The sequence below is a fragment of the Channa argus genome, chromosome 22 (assembly GCF_033026475.1).
Source record: "Channa argus isolate prfri chromosome 22, Channa argus male v1.0, whole genome shotgun sequence".
In the NCBI taxonomy this organism is placed as follows: domain Eukaryota; kingdom Metazoa; phylum Chordata; class Actinopteri; order Anabantiformes; family Channidae; genus Channa; species Channa argus.
In genome coordinates, this window is record NC_090218.1 from 8498016 (window position 1) to 8517416 (window position 19401).

The 19401-nt window shown below is 40.1% G+C and overlaps 2 protein-coding genes across 4 annotated transcripts in view; one reads left to right on the forward strand and one right to left on the reverse strand.

The window, feature by feature from the left end:
- Nucleotides 1-3412, reverse strand: LOC137107969 (ankyrin repeat domain-containing protein SOWAHA-like). The gene has a single exon (XM_067492177.1). The coding sequence runs from the start codon at nt 3128-3130 to the stop codon at nt 1742-1744; it is 1389 nt and encodes a 462-aa protein (XP_067348278.1). The 5' UTR covers nt 3131-3412; the 3' UTR covers nt 1-1741.
- A 1239-nt stretch (nt 3413-4651) lies between these two features.
- Nucleotides 4652-19401, forward strand: part of septin8a (septin 8a) — a 31721-nt gene continuing 16971 nt past the window's right edge. Inside the window, exons 1-4 of one of the 3 annotated variants that reach the window (XM_067492173.1) lie at nt 4652-5108; nt 11946-12060; nt 12315-12510; nt 15327-15513. In XM_067492173.1, coding sequence (XP_067348274.1) covers nt 5079-5108; nt 11946-12060; nt 12315-12510; nt 15327-15513 — 528 coding nt within the window. In that variant the 5' untranslated portion in view covers nt 4652-5078. The remainder of the gene's footprint in view (nt 5109-11945; nt 12061-12314; nt 12511-15326; nt 15514-19401) is intronic. The other 2 variants (XM_067492175.1, XM_067492176.1) reach the window with 2 other exon arrangements.

The following is a 19401-nucleotide window of genomic DNA, read 5'->3' on the forward strand; positions in this document are numbered from 1 at the left end:
TCCGGAAAAAACAATATTTATTATGATGACATTATTATTACATTATTACATTGTGTTTGACATGTTTGAGCATCCTCTGCTAAAAATACAAAGGCCAACATATTGTTTCTGCATGACATTAACTGTAAAACAGCAAATTTGTTGTGTATAAAATATCAAATAAGATACAACTAATTTCTTTGTGAGCTTGTAGTTGAGGAAATCAGCTGCAAAACATGCATCTCTCCTGTTTGCATCCGTACAATGTACTACACAAAATTTATCGTTGATCATAAAACTCATGTTGTAACTTATATTGTGCTGCTTTCCTCCACTATTCTGACTGCTGCTCCTGACCTTTAGCCTTTGTCCTCAAAGCAGCAGCAGAAGCAAAGCGAATGCTTAACAAAACCCTAAGGCTCAGAGATGAAACATCATCTTGACATGAAGACAATGTGTGCTGCTGGGGACATGACATCCTGAGACACGAAAGAAGCAGTGGAAGAGGACTCGAGGCAGCGACAGAGGAAGAGTGGAAGAATGTTGCTGACCATTACTGAAGTATCGCTACTTCTTTACCCATATTTGATTTCCTTTCCAGACATGCTGCAACTGTGCTGTCGTCTCCTTTCTGCAACTTCTTGTCTTCGTGTAGCTGCTTGTCAGCGCTAGTGATGCCATGAACACACGAGACGCTTAACACGTGCAAACACACACTCGGCTGGTTATTTGGCTGAATCCCAGCCGTCGCAACAAGCTGGAAGATGGAACCGAGTGTGTGTAATGATTTATGGAACCTGGACACACCTTTATAAATAACACACCCTTTACTTTTTCTGCTAAACGTAATAATGAATCTCTTATGAAGTCAAGCGATGAAGAGGGAAGTCAAACTTTTCATACATTTTCTACCACTTTATTTTGTTGATGCCACAGGTTCGATTCCCCTGTAAGTCAGCACATCCTCATTTGTTTAGTTGGTGCGAGTTTGCCTTGGGAAGCTTAACAGTCTGAGCGTCTCAACGCTTTCGGTTCAGCTCTTAGTCATAGATGAAAACGCAGAGCAGAACAAGTCAAGTCTTGATCTGTCGAAGCAGCAACAACGTCTCCTTTGTGGCAGATGAATTTCTTCATAGTAGTGATTCATTTTTCAAAACGGAACGCAAAGAATAATGGAACATTTTGAAATCGAGGTACTAATGGATGGATGCACACAAAACACAGCTCATTTACAATGGCACAGATAAACAGGCAAGGGAAGTCTCAGTGACCTACTGTGAATGTAGTAATTCGTGGTAACATTTGCTGATATCTGATCCCTTCCAGTGCTTTTCAAGTTTCATTTTGTTAATTGGGCTGAAATGCAGTGGAAGGACTGAAATTCCACCAGCTATTAGCAGTTCTTGCAAACAGAGTAAAACAATGACAGACGGTGACTGATGAAATGGTTAAGAGGAGCTGCTGTACAGCCTTTGATTCACACCTATATGCACCAATTAATCTCTAGCTGCAACTCATAAACACAGCGTATAGAACTAAAGCTTGTTCTGAAACCGCATCCACAGGCTGCGTCTTCCAATCAAGTCTTGGTTTGTTTTACATTTGAGGGAAACATCTGTTGTTTTTTTTTTTATTTTAAAGTCACGGCTTGATCACGTTGACCTCACGACCAAACTGTGCATAGAAATAAATGAAAGAAAACATAAATAATTGTTTCATTGTCATTTCTTTTTACATTGATGAGCAGAATAAAGTTCTGCCTTTACATAAAGGCATCAGACACAATTCTGTTTCTGATGCTCCTCTCCTCCCTTTCCTCACTGGGGTCATTGCTCAGGGAGTAAAATCCTGGTCTCAGCTTGTCCTTCTTCTTAAAGCCTGTCACGTGTGGTTGCAAGAGACGGCTTATGGAATGTCGGCCTCTGGAGAGATCCTGGTTCACGTCCAGCAAATGTTTCTCATGCAGGACTCTGTCTTGTGCCGGTTCGGCTTTGACCTCCCCCATCATCATGTCTCTCAGGGTCCCAGAGATGTCTTTGCGCAGATAGTGGTGGGCCTTTTTCCCGCAGTTGTCCCTGATGTGGACATTGGACCCGTACTCCCCCACCAGCATGGCCATGATGTACTCCTGGTTGTGCAAGGCAGCAATGTGCAAGGGAGTGTATCCACCGTGGGTCTTTGCGTTAATGTCAATGTCAACTCCTCCTTCCCTCGATATGTCAATGATCTTCACGAGCATGTCACAGTTTCCGCACTTTGCTGCCCAGTGCAGAGCGGTGAACCCTGAGATGAAGTCCCTCTTCTCTGCCAGCTGGTTGTCTCTCAGCAGCAGGCCGTAAGCCTGGCTCCAGTGGCCCGAGGCACACTTGACCAGCCAGTCGTGCTCTAAGTGCTCCAGGGGAACCAGTGAGGGGATCCGTGTGTCTTTGGGCTCCACCGGCGACCTGGTGCTCTTCACCACCCTCCTCAGCTGAGGTGAGCTGATGCTGCCCTCAGACTCCCTTGGAGTTTCAGGGGGATGACATGGGTCCACCTTCGGTGTGTGGACCTCCACCCTGGGAGTGCTGGGGGGCATTCTTAAAGGCAAAGCGTAGGGTTTGCTCTTCACTTTGGTGGTTTCATTTACCGCCCACCTTTTCGAGCAGTTCTCTCCACTTATGTCAAAATTCATCGACCTTTTAATTCTAATATCTGTATATTTGGTGTTCTGCAATGCCAGCTCGATAGGAGTGAGCAAGTCGGTAGGATTTTCCTCACTTTCACCTGCCACTTCTTGTTCAGGTTCAGCTGATCTCGCCCCTCCTGCGTCCTCAGACCCTTCAGCCTTCTCGCTCCGCACAGGTGGGCGCTGCTGCTCACCTGTCAGCGGGATCTCTTCGTGTCCACTTTTCTCCGCACGGCTCTCCGAGGCCGGGACAGAATCCAGTAAATGCTGATACATTTTCTTAATGGCAACATACCGGACCCCATCGATTTCTTTGACCACGGCGACGCTGTTGACAGAGGTCCGGAAGAGCTCCCTGTTCCGTTCTCTCTGAGCGGGATCGACGCAGTCTATCAAACCTTTGAACTTACTCACCAAGTCGGATTTCTTCACTTTTCCCCCCTCCGCTATCAGCAAAGACAGGATGGCTTCTTGCGTCAAAACCATTGTAGAAAGTGTTTGAGTAAAGTTCGGACGGAACTGACGGTGTCCTGTGTCCCGTTGCACCTTGGAAGCAGTAACCTTCGCCTGGCGCTCACTTCTCTCCTCCCCACCTGGAGGAGCCTTTTTCCGGAATGAGCGCAGACGTGGATACAATTTGAATAATAAAAGCTATGCAAATATTTCCCTACAGGCAAACAAATGGCCGCACTGAATGGGAAACGTATCTTGTTTAAACAGCCTTAGAACTTCAAGACCGTATATTACTCTTATTCCCATTAAGCCCTGGGCCATTTACCAAACACATGTAAATGGGAAATAATAAAATGCTATATTGTATTTATTGCACTTGCACGTAGATTGCACGTACTTAAGGGTATTAAGCTCTGATGTAGAGTTATGGCCGTACATTAAAACCGAATACAAATAATTGTTTTACAACTTTTACGACCACTATACTACTACACACTTTTAGGAATTAAAATGGGTGCAAAATACCAGTGTGTATGCACCACGTTTTCTATTAAAAAGCATGGATGGATTACTCAACGTGCCCACCAGGCACTGGCCCAGGGGCCCAATGTGTCAGGGTTCCCATGAGCTGGACTTGTATCATGTCGTATTTGTAAGAGCGCATCTATTAAACATAAAATGACCGGAAATAGTTGCAAAGCAGCTCAAAATTGAAAGTAACATAAACATCCTAAAATAGAAAAAAATTACAAAAAACAAACATACAATGGCCAGACAAGGACCTAAATTGTCCAAAATTAGACACAGAATTACCATAAATAAATAGCTACCATCAGCAAAAACAAGCCCCCCCAAAAAAGTTAGAACAAATTATATTACTTATTATAATATTATAATATTACTCAAAGCAGTTGAAACAAACAAACAAACAAACAAAAAAACAGAAAGGGAAAAGCAGACACAAACTGTCCAACAAGAGACAAACACAAACAGGTCGACCTGCTTCCTCCAAATGATGTCATAAGGAGGTTTTTTGTTTTAGCAAGAAGCAGAGAGATTTAAGTAAAGCTAAAGAAAGTTTAAAACTATTCATATACATGGGGCTTTCCAATCTAAGGGAAGTAAATTTGAAAAACTCTGAAGGGTTGCTGCTTTAAAGAAAAAAATGTTTTTAATTAAAAATTATAATAATTATATATACAAATAAATATTTAATGTAAATTGGCCCCCACTCAGGCCAACAATATACAATATGCAACAGAAACGTTATAGACTGAATAAGACACGTTAATACAATTAAACGGCTTGCTCTGATTGGCTGAGCAACATTGTAGTCCACCAATCTGTGGCCTCATTCATTAAGTTATGTACTATCTTGACACCAACGCATCCATGACTTGAATAAAAACTATTTTATAATCTCCGCTGCTGACGCAGACGTTACTGCTCGTCTTCCTGTGGCGCTGCTCCCTCCTGTCCCGGAAACGTGTGCAGCGCGACATTCCTGGACTGAACGGCAGCTCCAAAGAAGCGGCCATATTGGAACGTATCCGTCCTGCCAAAGAGGCAACGTGCCCGTCAAGATAATTTACGTCCTGCTTTTCAACGTACGCAGAAAACGTTGACTGTCACAGCGCCGTGGAGGCACATGAAACTCCCCTAGTTTATAAAATACCAACATTTATTCGGCAAACACTCCTAAAAAAGAGAAGCTATTTTACATTTAAAAGGACCGTCTCGCTAACGGCTGCTGTTTCCTGTAAAGCGAAGGAGAAGCGAAGCAGCCGTGAGTTGTCTTGTCGCCTGGCTGGCCGGAAGCCTCCCTACCCAGCTCGCAAACAGCTGCTCTTCGTGTTGTGTCCGTCTCCTCCTGTCTGTCAGCCCCGCTCACACGGTAGTTTAGGAGGCTAGTACGGAGAGACGAGGGCTGCTCCACACACACACACACACAAACACACACACACACCATACATTCCGCACCATGGCTGCCACGGACGTTGATGTATTTTCGGTAAGTAAAAGCTCGTGTATTTTGTTTTTTAACCACCGCCGTAACGTTACTCGGTTGGAAGCGAAAACATTGTGAGCGCAAGTGATTGGGATTAGTAAAACTGTGGGTGTTAGCTGCTGCTGTGTGTGTGTGTGTGTGTGTGTGTGTGTGTGTGTGTGTGTGTGTGTGTGTGTGTGTGTGTGTGTTGGGGGGTGTAAGTAACGCTAGCTAACTAAGACTCCCCCGCTTCTGAAAGCCTCTTAATGTGGTCGAGATGGTTGAAATGAGTTCTACGATGGTTTCACTTCAAGACAAATTCAAACCGCGATGCTATTGTCGACTATCGCGTCTCGGAAGATTTGTTCTTTAAATTGTACAGTTGTACTACACATGTACACATTACTGACCGTATGGTCCCTGTGCCTGTATGCACACTACAGTGGCTAACTGGCGGATAAAACTAGTTTAAATTAGCATATTGTCGCTGTCATATCGCAGACACTGTTGAAGATGCTTCGATTACAGTTTGGTGGTGTAAAATTTCCACATTGGGATGAATTTACCAGACAGCACTTAGTAGTAAATGAGGAGCCTCTGTGCTAACGATGTGTGGACCTGTGATTTTACTTCAGAGGTTCAGAGGTGTGAATTTTTCTTTGAGTCATAATGTTATATTCAGAGCAAAGGCCATGTAGTTGTGCAAGCCGATGCTAAACAGGCTCTGGCTGTTTCAGTTTCTCAGTACAACAGTAGTAGGTTGGGTAAACTATTTGATGAGAGTGAAATGCATCTGCTTTATTTTCATAATGACAAGCCCTAGGTGTCAGTCAGGTCAGACTACGAGGGAATGGTATGATGATGCAGCACACGTCATGAATGTTATGTCATGAAAGCAGTCAGTCAGTCACACGACAAAGCATGTTTGTTATGATAAAGCAATATTATAGTGATAAGGTGAACGTGCAGGAGGGGATTTAGAGGGTGATTAACTTTTTGGCAGACGCTTGAAGAGATCCTTGTGGCGGTGAATTGGACAGTAAGCAGCACAGAGTTGCAGGGATAAAGAGATTAAGAACACACTGCAAGCCACTCCTACCACTTACTGGTGCAACACATCTGAGTAGAAAGGAAAGGATCCAAGAAGAGGATGAAGGGGATATTGCACAGTTTGCATATTTTAAATAGGGAATTTCTTATAGAGGGGGTACGGGTCACAAAAGATATTGCTGTCTTGAGATTTCTACAACGTCTCTTTTGGAACACAAAATTAGGGGATTTAATGAAGAAAAGTCCTGAGAATGTAGGGAAACAGATCAGTATTGGATCAAGACCAGCGCGGCCTCAATGTTTAACTTCCTGTTGAACTTTGTGAACTAAGTGAAACCTTATTGAACAAACTGACGCCTCGTCTAGCAGTTTGTGTAAAGGGCATGCTGTTAATTATGTGCAGCTATTGATAGGCATGTGTGGTTGGCTGCACTGTTGGGCCACATCAATCCTGTCACAATGAAAGTTGTATGTTTGAGATCACTTTCTAGGCCACATAAGGTGATCAATGTGGCCCGAAACTTGTTTTTACTCAATGATTGCATTAGAAAATGCAGCATATATGGGATGTTGTTAATTTAAATGGTTATGCAATCAAATGGCTTTTAGCATATTAAGCATGGACACTGCTCACTGACCCTGAAGAGTATGGTGTCTCTAACGTGCCCTGCGTGCATAAAATCAAATTAACTTACAACATGGTTCAAGGCAAGATATGTGAAATGAGAAATAATGGGGCAAGTCACTTGTACTTTAAAAGAGCAGCTTTATGATAAATGTAATGTTAAGTACTGTATGTGCTCAGATATTGTTAAGACTGTTCTTTAATCCTTTGACACAAACTTTAGCATATTGTTAAACAGGTTTTATTAAATTCATGTCAGATTTTGATTCGTGGTTACTGATGGTTGTGTGCCACCAGTGCTGTATGTACAGACCAGAGCTGCCTTTAGGCGAGAGTGTCACATCCAGTATAGTAAATGAGTAGTGACAGCCAAGCTGCGGCCTCTGTGGTGATGAGTCAATATCCTTCTATAGAATAGAGTATTCAACTTCCTCAAAGATAAAGCTCTGAATTTATATATATATATATATATATATATATATATATATATATATATATATATATATATATATATATATATATATATAAAAAATCTGTTAAAATGGTTAATGGTCTGCCTTCCTGTCTGTCATCTTTTTTGGTCCTGTTAGCTACGATACAGTGGAGCAGTACTGTGGCCATACTAGGCATGTGGTTGGATGTCTGACAGGAAAGAGCATGGTTTCATGTGATAAGTTGCTCATCAGAGGAAAGCTGTATCATCCGTATCTCAACCATCAGCATTTTTTTACCATTACAGCATTACCACATGTACAAACGGCAACAGCAGAACGCATATAGCACGATACAGGTCTGGTATGTGCTTAATAAATACCTTTTAAAAGTAGGTTGTCATTCATTTTCCAACTTGCTTCTAAACAACACCTTTAAAACATGCCAGCACACCATTATTTGTTTTTTCCATTCTTCAATTTTTCTATATGTGTATAGTAGTCTAATTAGTAGTACATAACTAATTTGTAATTGAGCCAGAATTGTTCTTCCTAACGTGGATGATGAGACATGAAGTAATGATTGTCAAAACCTGTACTCGCCCTGAGATGTAACTCAGACAAATCGTAACAGACACCTCATTTTTGGTTCAGTGATTTGAAGATCCAAATATGTCAGATATTTAATGTGTGAAATCATGTTCTCATATATTTCATCATAGAAATAATATCGCTCCCTTTGTAGTTTTCTTCGGTATTAAAGTAATCAATTCTATTTTTTTAATTTATAACTTTTCACTTTTTCTGACATTTTATTGGCCAAACCATCAGCAATTTAATTAGAACAATCTAATGTGTAATCTGTAATGAAATAATAATCAGTTGACTGGAAAAGTCCAAAGTGGCAGCTGATGCTGTTGTTGATAACAGTCCATACACCTTACAACAATATCTTAGGTAAAAGAAATCAATGAAGGCCACGGTGAGGCGTCAGTGTGTCCATCATAACATTTTCTTTGCATACCTCAACATGTGCTTGACTCTAAACTGTATTCAACAGTGTGAAACTAAAGGACGCTAAACTAAAAAACTAAATGGAAATTAGGCATAATTATTTCATCGTATAGACTTCTTCATTTTCACAATTGTACTGCTGATATCCTGGCTCAGGTGTGTTCAGTAGTTCAGAAACTGGATGATACCTATTCACCTTGTGTTCCCCCACTCCACCCCCATTTAAAATGGTATGTTCCAGCTTTTGACACGCACCTGATTCAGGTAATCAGCAGTGGGGAGGGCAGAGCTAGTTGGAAAGCCATAAGAGCAGTGGTCCTTGAGGACTGGAAATGAGAACCCCTGTATTTGTAGGTGACTAATGTTAGCTGCTTTTTCTTCTTTACATAATGGAATGAATTAATTTATAATCGTATACGATATGTGCCTCATTTCACTTAGAGCCACCTGGGCGTCTTCTGCGCGGCCATTTCCTGCTGGCCCGAAAACTCTGCTGTTTCCTCATCCTGGGGCAGTTAAGCAGAAGCTTTTCATTCTTGTCATTCTTGATGGTGCTGCTGTTCTCTGTGAATTAGCTTGGGCGGGCGGACACACAGATACTCAACAGTTCCCCTAATTCGTCACATCTCTTTAAAATTTTCTCTGTTTGTCATTGTAAATAAATGTGTTGGGAAATAAGGAAGGCAGGCATATTTTTAGATTTGATTTGCATTGGTAGGTGACATATTGGTGGTTTTGAGTAGAGTTTGCTCAAAACCTAAAATGGAGTAAACCAGAGTCCTCAGGATTATTCCTGGATTTTGGTGCAGCGGCCAATGTTGGTTTTACAACTTCCTTGTTTGTCACATCATGCACTTCCACTTTAGAGAAATCATTGCAAAAACAGTGGCATTTTCTGACAATAAAAACACGCAGACTATTTTTATTATCAGAATTTGTCCTATTTGCCTTAATATCCTTTGGACTGTTCATGAGGTAAAGGGAACCAAGATAACCATCTGATGCAAGTCTCTAGTGTATGTTCCATGTTATCAGAAATGTGGAAGCAATCTTGATTTCAATCTTTCAAAATATCACATTCTCTTAAGAAATTAATGAGTACACAAAACTCATACTAACAATTGTTTCATTTTATGACGGTTTCCATTGTGTAGTGCACAAAATCTTGTTAAGCTTAATAATAATAAAAATAATAAGTAAAGAAAATTGAAAGTTATAGCATTGCCAATATAGTCAGTATGTTTCAGTCTGTTTTACAATGTAAAGTATTTTCTAATGTCTCATTTTGTATTCATTTAAATATACTGTAGCTACCTGCCTTTTCCAATTACATAACTTGTTTAATAGATATAAAATAAAAAAACATAAAATAAGCCATTTTTTAGTGAGTACTTTTGATTCTATCAAGATCCCTTATGCAACTTTTTAAAGAAGAATATGCTGGTATTTTAATTTCCCCTAAGGCACTTGACAGAGCATGTTTCATCTCAACTCTCATGCTTAGTTTCATATTGTTTCTTAAAGTGAATGCTCAGTGTCCACTTTATTTGTACACCTGTACAAATTCAGTCTTAACGCAACGGCTCTGCCGTAAGATCTGTTTTTACCAAGCTCATATTTCTTAGTTTTCTGCATGTTTTCTTAAATGTGTAAAACGGTTTTCTAGCACTTTGGTAAAGGCGCAACTGCCTCATTTGTTTCACACACATAAGGGTTTAGTCTGGGTCAGTGCAGGAACTCAACCCACAGTTATCTCATGAGTCAGAATGTGTTATTTTTAGGAGTCTGAGAGTCGTGCCCTTTGGAGCAGTTTTTACACAGACCAGGTCTAAAAAGTCAAAGGGCTGATTAAGCTGACAGTGGCCGTAACTCTCCAAAGGGAGCGTTTTGATATGTTTAAATACCGTATAGGCCAGGAGTAGGTACAGTGGGCTTCCAGAATTAATTGTACATTTGTAGACCTGTGGCACAAGAAAATCAACGGCTTTCGGTATGTTCATTTAGGGGTCACCACACTGTAACGTGTTCTGCACGTTAATTTGGCCCTTGGTGTCTGGGCAGGGTTGCACCTGGTGGATTGGGATTCGAACCTGCTGTCTTCCGCATCCCAACCCAATAATCTACCACTGACCCAGCAGGCCCCCATAGACCTGTGGCACAAGAATGGTTAGACGGGGGGAACCCCACTCATACAAAGATGTTGTTTAGGTGCCCTTGAGCAAGAATGATATCCACCAACTGTGTAGAATATATGTAAGTGCCATATGTGAAACTGGATACAGAACAATGTGTTGATGGAAAATTACTGTATTTATTTATCTTTGCCTGGATAAATAAGCTAATATAAATTGTCACCATAAATTGTGTCCTATGTTCAAACACAGCTCAGGAATCCAGAGAGTGATTGCACTAGATTCCTTTGAGGCACGACAGAGGCCCCACCATCTAACCCTCCAGCAATCTGTTCAGACATCTCTGCCAATGTCGTACAACAGGGTGAATAACACGGGAAAGCATTAATGTTGCTTAACAAGTTCTGTGCTTATGGTGAATAACAAAGAATGGCATCTGCCTCTTTCTCTTCCTCATCCATGTAAATTTGCTGCTGAGAACCACAAGCATTATATGCAGCTGAGGCTTTGGGCCGAAATGACAAAAATGTTTTCTGGCATGCGCACATGCTTACTTAAAGCAAGACTTATGCATCATTGGTGTCCATATCTATTGCGTCAGAAGGAGGCCATAAAAGTAAAGAATGGGAGTTTTTAATTGCAAGTTTTTACTTGTCACTTGTCGTGAAACACATTTTTTAATTTTTTTTTATTTTTTTGCTGTTACAAACGGCATCACGCTAAAAAGGTTCACAGCTTGTCTTGACTTTGCTTTATTAAAACACGTTATGTATACAGTATTGTAAACTCCCTGTGCTACAGCTCAGCCTGTGTTTCCTGACAGTAATCTATACTTTGTGCAGTTTGCTAAAGTTTATAAGTCATTTGCTGTGTATGCAGAGCCTGCCTCCACCTCTCATTTCATGATTTTGTGTTGCATTCAGCTGGGTTTTGCTCTCAGACTGCGTGTGCTTTGTGACATCACCCTTCAAATATGCAGTCCATCATGGCTCAGCCAGATGAGCTCGGGTGGCTCCGTTCATCTCAAGGTGGCTTTAACATATCCTTCCACTGTTTTCTCCTTCTGACTAGCTAAAGGAGATCGAAGGAGAAAACGCTTAAACCCGCATTATGTTTGTACATTGTTTGGTTTGTTGTACAGCATATTGCTGTTTTTATTTTTAGTTTGAGGATGCTCTATTCTAAATGCAAATTGATTACAGATTTAAAGCATGTATTCATACTGCTTGTGTTATGCGGCTGTGAGCAGCAAATAGTGCTGAAGTGATAGAAAAGAAAAGCCCAGTTAATTATATATTCTTAACTTCCTTCTGGTTCTATCAGGTTATTTCTCTCTTTGCTTTTTTTTTTAAGTGCATCTTTTGTCATTGGGTCTTTAGTTGCTCCTTCTTGTGGAAGATAGTTCTTGAAGCTCATCCTCACTGCAGGCAATGATTACCTGACTCCTAATGTCAGTTGATGGGTTTTACATGTGCAGAATGAGCTGAGGGTCTTTTAATTTGCATTTGAATATGTAGCCTCTTTTTACCCGTTTTCTTCCTCTGACTGTCTTCACCAATTGTGTTTTCCTCGTATGCTACCAAACTTTTATTGTTTTGCATCCTTGCAGAACGAAGAGAAGCGTAACCTGAGTTTGGGTGGCCATGTTGGATTTGACAGCCTTCCTGACCAACTGGTCAGTAAATCGGTGACCCAGGGATTTTGTTTTAACATCCTCTGTGTAGGTGAGTACAGCACGGCATTGGGAGTATGTTGAATGTGTTGTATGCTTAAAAAAAACTAACTCATTAAAATTCCATTGCCATAACTACTGAACATTTCTCTACTTGATTTGAACATTTTTAGGTACCTTAGCATTATGATGTTTTCATTGACAAGAAAGAATTCCTCAGTTCTTAAACTCAAAAAGCCACATCTGAAACTTGATGAAGTCCCCAGTGACCCCCATTTGTCTTTTTTTGCTTTGGACCATCCACAGGGGAGACTGGCATTGGCAAGTCAACGTTAATGAACACGCTCTTCAACACCATGTTTGAGAACGAAGAGGCGAGCCATTATCAGAATGGCGTGTATCTGCGGCCACGAACATATGACCTGCAAGAAAGCAATGTCCACCTCAAACTGACAATTGTTGACACTGTTGGCTTTGGTGATCAGATCAACAAAGAGGATAGGTGAGTGGCATGAAGCAGGGGTTAGATGGTTTACCCTGTACTGCTTTTGTTTTTGTTGTGTAAGAGTCAATAGACATTAAGAACATTTGGTATAAGAGCTGGTATTATAGCCATGTGGCCTCCATGTCAAGACCAAGTCAGTGGGAACACAACTTGATAATTAATGGAAATTCCCTTGTGTTGCACCTTTTTATCTTGGCAATATTGGCCACTGGAGATGTAAAAAGAGTAAAACTGTAATTTTAAAGGAATCTGATCACAAATGTCATAAATAACACAACTTCAGCAGGATGTTTCAGAATGGTAGGATAATATCAAAGATTCCTAACAAGTAACTAATCCAACTTCCTGCCTTGCTCCTGTCCTGTGTAATGTGCAAACTCTGTCTACAGAAGTTCTATTTGCTGTGCGCCACCACCGAAACAGCTGGGCAGGGTTGGGCTTATACTCGTCTATCCGGTTTCACAGTTGGGTGTGACGTCACAGAGGGCAAGCAGTTTCAACACAACTCAGTCCGGTAGCAGAAAACAGAAACAAAAAAAACTTACGCTCAGTAATTTTACACTTTCAATGCAAGTAACTTGTTTCAGCATTAGCTCAGTAACTACTGTATATAAAAATAAAATGCAAATCGCAATTATTCAATGAAATAGAACAAAGAAGAAAAAAGATAAATATAAAATCTGTCTATAAAATATTTTTCAGCCAAATTAGTCAGTTTCTTTTAACCACACCACTTGCCAATCCATGGCTTGAATCAAGCAGCAGCAAAATCTCTATTGCTCTGTATAGAACATGTAGTTGTACTGCACCAGGAGCATTTGACACATTCTGATAAACAGTACTCATTGTATTGTCCCATTAAGCAAATTCCATTCTGATTCTGATTATTCTGATAAAATGTAACTGATAATCAGAGCACATGCCTGCAATGTGTGTTTTCTGTTTGACTGTTGTAACTATAGATTTTCTTGTCAATCTTTATCCAGACCCTACTTTCTGTTTGCAAGATGACAACGCCATCATTTTGTCTAAACTATATTCAGTGATACAAATGAGAGAAACAGACACAATATCAGTCCTGGGTTCTGCCCGTTTAACTGTTCTCAGTAGGATGGAAATAGGACAAGGTGGGACGGAAATAGAGGAAATTGTTGACTTTTTGTTTTTAATGTAACATTCAGCTGTGGACTGGAGTGTTCTTCTTGTGACCCAGCCAACAAGCAGCTGGAGAGAAAGCTGCCTTTGATAGCAGCTTTCTCTGTAGGCCACAGAAACCAACATGTGGAAGGGCAGACGTTGCAACGGACTGTAAATGCACACTTAGTTTTTGCATTCCAAAGAGAAGATTGAAGGTAGATGTGAAAGGACAGATGAGGACAGATGACTGTGAATGCTGGGCTGTTTGAGGTTACAGAATAAGGTTCTTGATTTAAGTCTCTTAGCAGTAAAGGAGAATGTGGTTGAATGTATGGTGCTTAATTGTGGTTTGTTGTTGTCACTAGCTATTTGTCCGATTTAAAAACCTGTAACTTTAAGTTTAATGCCGTCTGTGTTGCATCAGTCTTTTGTAACACTGTCTCTAGTGTTCAGGAAACACCTGGCTCTCGACGGCCTTCTCTCCTGATAAGCCTGAAATTCTGGTATAAAGCTTAGACTAAGCAGTCAGCAGATAGTGTGCTAAACTGTGACTGTACATCTTGTGTCTGTAGTAATTCATAACAAAAAAAACAACAACATTCCTTTTGAAAGAGACTTCCATTTCACACAGCTGTGATCCCAGTTGTTAGGCATGTGGCTGACTTCTAATATAAATAATGCTCAAAAGAATGATCCCAAAACGGATCGACCAAAGTGACGTAAAGCTGCACGTCCTAAAACTGGACTCTCCAAACATTATGGAACCGACTAATCCTGACTTGTACTAATTGAGTTGGGTTTTCACCCCTTACCAAACCAGAGGGATGTGCAACCCATTAGGAAAACTGTAAATATGCTCCATGAAACACCAGTAGTTATAGTGTGTGTTGGCAGACCTTCCAACAAATTAAAAAGTTTGATGTCTAAGATAATTTTCCTTGCCCAACATAGACAGTAATGTTGGTTATGTTTATTCTACACACTGTCATGACCGCTAGCTATAGCCACAGTAGCTAAAAAAACCGAATTGATTCATAATAAACAAGTTTCAGTTTTATCAAAAAGTGGTTTTAGATATTTTTTCATTTTGCTGATGATCTGGGACTAGTGCATGTTAATTGGGTTGAAAGGTACATTTTTTTATTTATCTTATTTATAATTTTTGTTCCGTTTCTAAATCGTAGTGGTATTTTTGACATTATGTTTGTTTTTCTTGAGTTATTTTCATGTAGAAGGCCACACAGGGTGGTTGTTAGCCAAACCAATGTCAAGTGTGTGGCTACACATGAAAAGTAAGAATTCTCCAAAAAATCAGAGGTTTTCTAACTGCTAAACTCAAATTTTTACTGATTTACCATTGACACTATGGGCTTCAAAGGCTGTAACTTTGCTGGAAGAGAGGATGACATTTTGCAGCCACTGTGATTTCTTTCAGACAGATTCCCATAAGCCAAACACAAAGTTCATGATGCACAAAGCTGTACAGCTCTAAGCTGAGATCTTGGCACAGAATCAGGTCATACAGTTGCTGAAAACATGACTGTCTCAGTTCATTTCCCCAGTGGCGCGGCCTTCTTTCCTTATAACATTCATTTCCAATGCATGAATAAGAAAGCAAATATTTAGCTTTTAGCCACAGACATAAATCACTGATTTCTCTTTGCCTTTCTCCACAGTTACAAGCCCATTGTTGACTACATTGACACTCAGTTTGAAAACTATCTCCAGGAAGAGTTGAAGATCAAGCGCTCGCTGTTTAACTACCATGACACCAGGATCCACATCTGCCTTTATTTCATCGCCCCAACAGGGCACTCCCTCAAGTCTCTGGACCTTGTTACTATGAAAAAACTTGACAGCAAGGTACACTCAACACACACACACACACGTTCATGTAAATGCTTTCGTCCTCTTCGGAGACGAAAGAGCACACTCCTAGTCCTTTGTCGCATTGTTTGCGAGTAGTATCCATGTTGCTGAAATCAAACCTCCCTTTCACTGTGGCTGGTGTGAATTTCACTTATATGTGGAGATCCCTGATCTTTTTGCACGGGTGTGGACTCTATGGGTCCTAAAAGAATAAATCTAAAATAATAAACTTGCCAGAAAATGTACAAGCTTTTCTTTTATCCAATAGTATTTCCTCAAAGTTTGCATGCCATTCTTTGGTGTAAACTAATTTGGCTGTTTCTGCGGAAAAGGGTTGAGGCTTTAGCAGCCCACAGCTTTTGGAAGTTCTGTGCTGTGTGAGCAGTTCAACAGTTTATTAAAATCGTAATTTTCTTAATCCATAAAACAGAAATAGATAAGGCATCAACTGAGCTTTAAATACATCATGATGATGTTCATCTTGCTAATTCGTAGTTGTGGTTTGACATATTTACAGGTTACATGTTTAGAGGTCAGCAGACAGCTGTATAAAAGTCAATAGTCCCATTCAGAATCACATTGATTTGTGGCTTTTGCATTGGTCTTGAGGGAGTATTATTATTACACACATTGGTTAGTGTTTCTGTATTTTGTTATGCTGTACATCCAATGAGTTGCAGTGTGCAGACACAACCAGCTTGGCCTGAATGAGACAAAAAGTCTCATCAAACGATTGTTACAGAAATGGAGGGGGAAAGAGGGTTAGTGGGAAAGTGAGTGAATTCAGTTTTCTGAAATGAAGCCATTTATTATTGAAATTGTTGAAATTTAGTAAATTCTATAAATGGTTGTTGCATTCCTTGATTTTTCTTTTTTTTTAGTTGGTTACTTTAAAGCAGGTTTTTTTAGCTGCCATTGTAGCTATCGCAGCTCATGTTACCTACCAGATCCATTCTTTGTGATCAAAAAGAAATATTAAAAAGGTAATTTCTATTTTTTAAAGTTAATGTTTTCTTTCCGCTGAAAATCCCACTTGATCCAACTCAACTTGTTGATGTTTTAATGAAAGGCAATTGAAAACTGCTCGACGTGATGATCAACACAGCTGAAAGCCTTCAGAGTGGTGTTTGATCCTAAATCATGGTTGTGAAGTGTGGAATTTCAGCAAGGGAAAATCTCCTCAAAACATTTCAGAGCACATGTTCATAAAGCCCATAAAGGCGGTTCCAGCAAAAAAAATAATATTTGTGCATTTGTGCAAAATATAAGAAGGTATACATTTATGTGATTTCTTTGCATGTAGCCTTATTTCTGTCATTACACTAAAAGACTCACAATTTGTGACGGTCAAATTGGTATTTCCCTTCCCCAGTGGGATTTGTTTCTGTCTTTTACAGTATTTCTGTATATACATATACACCTACTGATAACACTGCTTTAGGAATGACGATGTGTCTGTTGATGCAATAATAACTAAACAAAAAAAAAAAAAAAAAAAAAAAAGCAGATGGTCAGCTTATGACTCAAACCTGCTGACTTCACTTGCAGAAAACCTGCCAACTGTCTACGCACGGTTGCGCATTTTTGCCAAATATCTGCTGATACTACCCAGTACCATAACCGGCCACCTCGGCCAACTGTCACTCTTAAGAGGAAGTTGATAGTTTTGTGAGGGAAAGTTTGTTATTCTAATTTATTTCAGCACCCTGCAGGCTTTGGTGATGTTTAATCACAAAATATATTTAGTTTTAGCTTTTTCTGCAAAACAAAAAAAGGCTTTTTGTTAAAAAACATTTTAAATGTTTGGTTTAAATACTAGTGCATCAAAACTTAAGGTCCAAGACCTTACCAGACCAAAAGCAGGAGAACTTCTGCTGCTCTTAATTCAGAGCATTAAATTTAACTGTTGTGACCTGAGAGCAAACTACATAAACTTCAGGAGTTGCTGACATCCAAATTGTGGGGTGACAGCGCTGACAACTGAGCCTACCAGCACACTGAGCGATCAAAACCTGGCACCCAGTGATTGCCAACTGTTTCCGGACACCATCCAAACCACCACAGCATACACCGCCAGCTCTGTGTACCTCCAGCTTTGAAGCAAGCCATGGTTCCTTACCACAGTTAAATAACTTGGCTTCATCTCTTTATATGATCCACACTGAAGCAGGCAGCATAAGGTAAATGTTTAAATGTACAGGGCCTGATTTTCAGTGCAACATTGCGGGAATTACACATAATACAATGATTCCTGCAAATCTGTCATTCATAATGGAGGATGCCTTGCCCAGGGACACTTCAACATGTGCTCGGGAAGAGCAGGGCGTGAAGCTTCAACCCTATGGTCGGTAGGCGGCCACTCTAGCAACTGATTTCACACAGTTTATTCTGTGTATTTTCAGCTCCTCTCTTTTCTTCTCTCCCCACGTTCTCATTCTGCAGCGACATGAGCACAGAAAAACAAAATAAAAAATTGAGAAAAGGAGGATACGATAATTTACAGCAGTGGTTTAGAGAATACCTTATGTAGAAAAAGAGTGACGTAATGTAAGCTCACGAGTAGTGTCCCCCCCCAAAATGTATCAATCTCCCCTGCAGCATTTGAGGAGGCAATTACCCTAATGTTGAGAAATGAATTTCAGGTGCTGATATATCAACTTACCTGCCATTTTCTCTCTTAATATAGGTACAAACAAAGCAGCTTATCACAGCAAAATTGCCTTTATATGAAGTATCCTCTAGTTCTTGAGACATTTCAGTTATTCTTAGGCCTTTTTTTCCCATTTGCACAGCAGCAGAATGTGTTGAAAGTGTAAAATTAAAGAAACTCTGTCTCATTCAAAGTGATTTACATTGGGTGAAACAATGGAGCCAGTTTTAGCCTTAGTGGGTGGCCACAGCGAACACAACTCTGACCTCAGTGGGTCCGTCCCAGCAATCAATCCACAATGTGCTGTTTCATCTGAAAGCAAGCCAGTGTTGAGTGACCACAGGTGGATGTGACGCTGTACTGCTTTACACATTGTTTAAGCTGTGTTATTTTGTTCTAGATATAATGAACGCCTGCACGTCAGCCTTTGCTCATGTTGCATTTTTTTTTGTCCAGAATTGAATGACTAGATGGTTACAGGTGGACAAGAGACAGTAGCAGGTTTGACCAACCAAGCTTCAACAAATGACATTTTTCTATGCTTTATATGTTGGCATATGAAATTATTATTTAAGTAGATAGTGATTTGTTAATCAATCAGATGTTCCAGACCTGTATTAGATAATAAAAGCTTTGGTTACTTTAAATACAAGTCATGGTCATGTGGCACTTAATACATCTTAATTGGAGCACAATTAAAAACCACATGTCAGGGGAAGCAGTTGTGTGTGAATATTAACTAAAGATACGTGAACCCAGCTGTCCTGTCTGCCTGATAGCCCCGTCACAGGAAACAACAGGGATGTAAAGCAGAAACTGCTTTTCTCTGACTCAAATACTGCTGTCAAGGCTAGACAATGGTGTTTTCCTTGCAATCAGAGGAGGGTTAAAGGCTCATCAGAGTGTGTGTGGTTTGTTTTGGAATAAAGCAGGAAGAGAGAAAGGTTCGAAGGCGTTGTGCTTTGTTTTCAAACTGAATTTTTGTCTTGAATAGGTGGAAATCATTGGCAGTTAATAGTAGGAGGTAGAGAAATGTAGAGGCCAGCTGCAAAACAAAGATTTGTGCTTTTTGCTAACCTTATAAAATACCCCATAATTAGCGCTATAATCAATGAAACATACAGACATTTTCTCTCAGAAAGTTTTGCGTGCAGGCAATAAACTATTTCCTTATTTATTTCTTCTTTGTTTTTTTTTTGGGGGGGGGTAATTTTCATTTAAATGTCAAGTAA

Coding starts and splice junctions, on each gene's coding strand:
- LOC137107969 (XM_067492177.1), bottom strand. CDS start 3,130: ATGGTTTTGACGCAAGAAGCCATCCTGTCTTTGCTGATAGCGGAGGGG.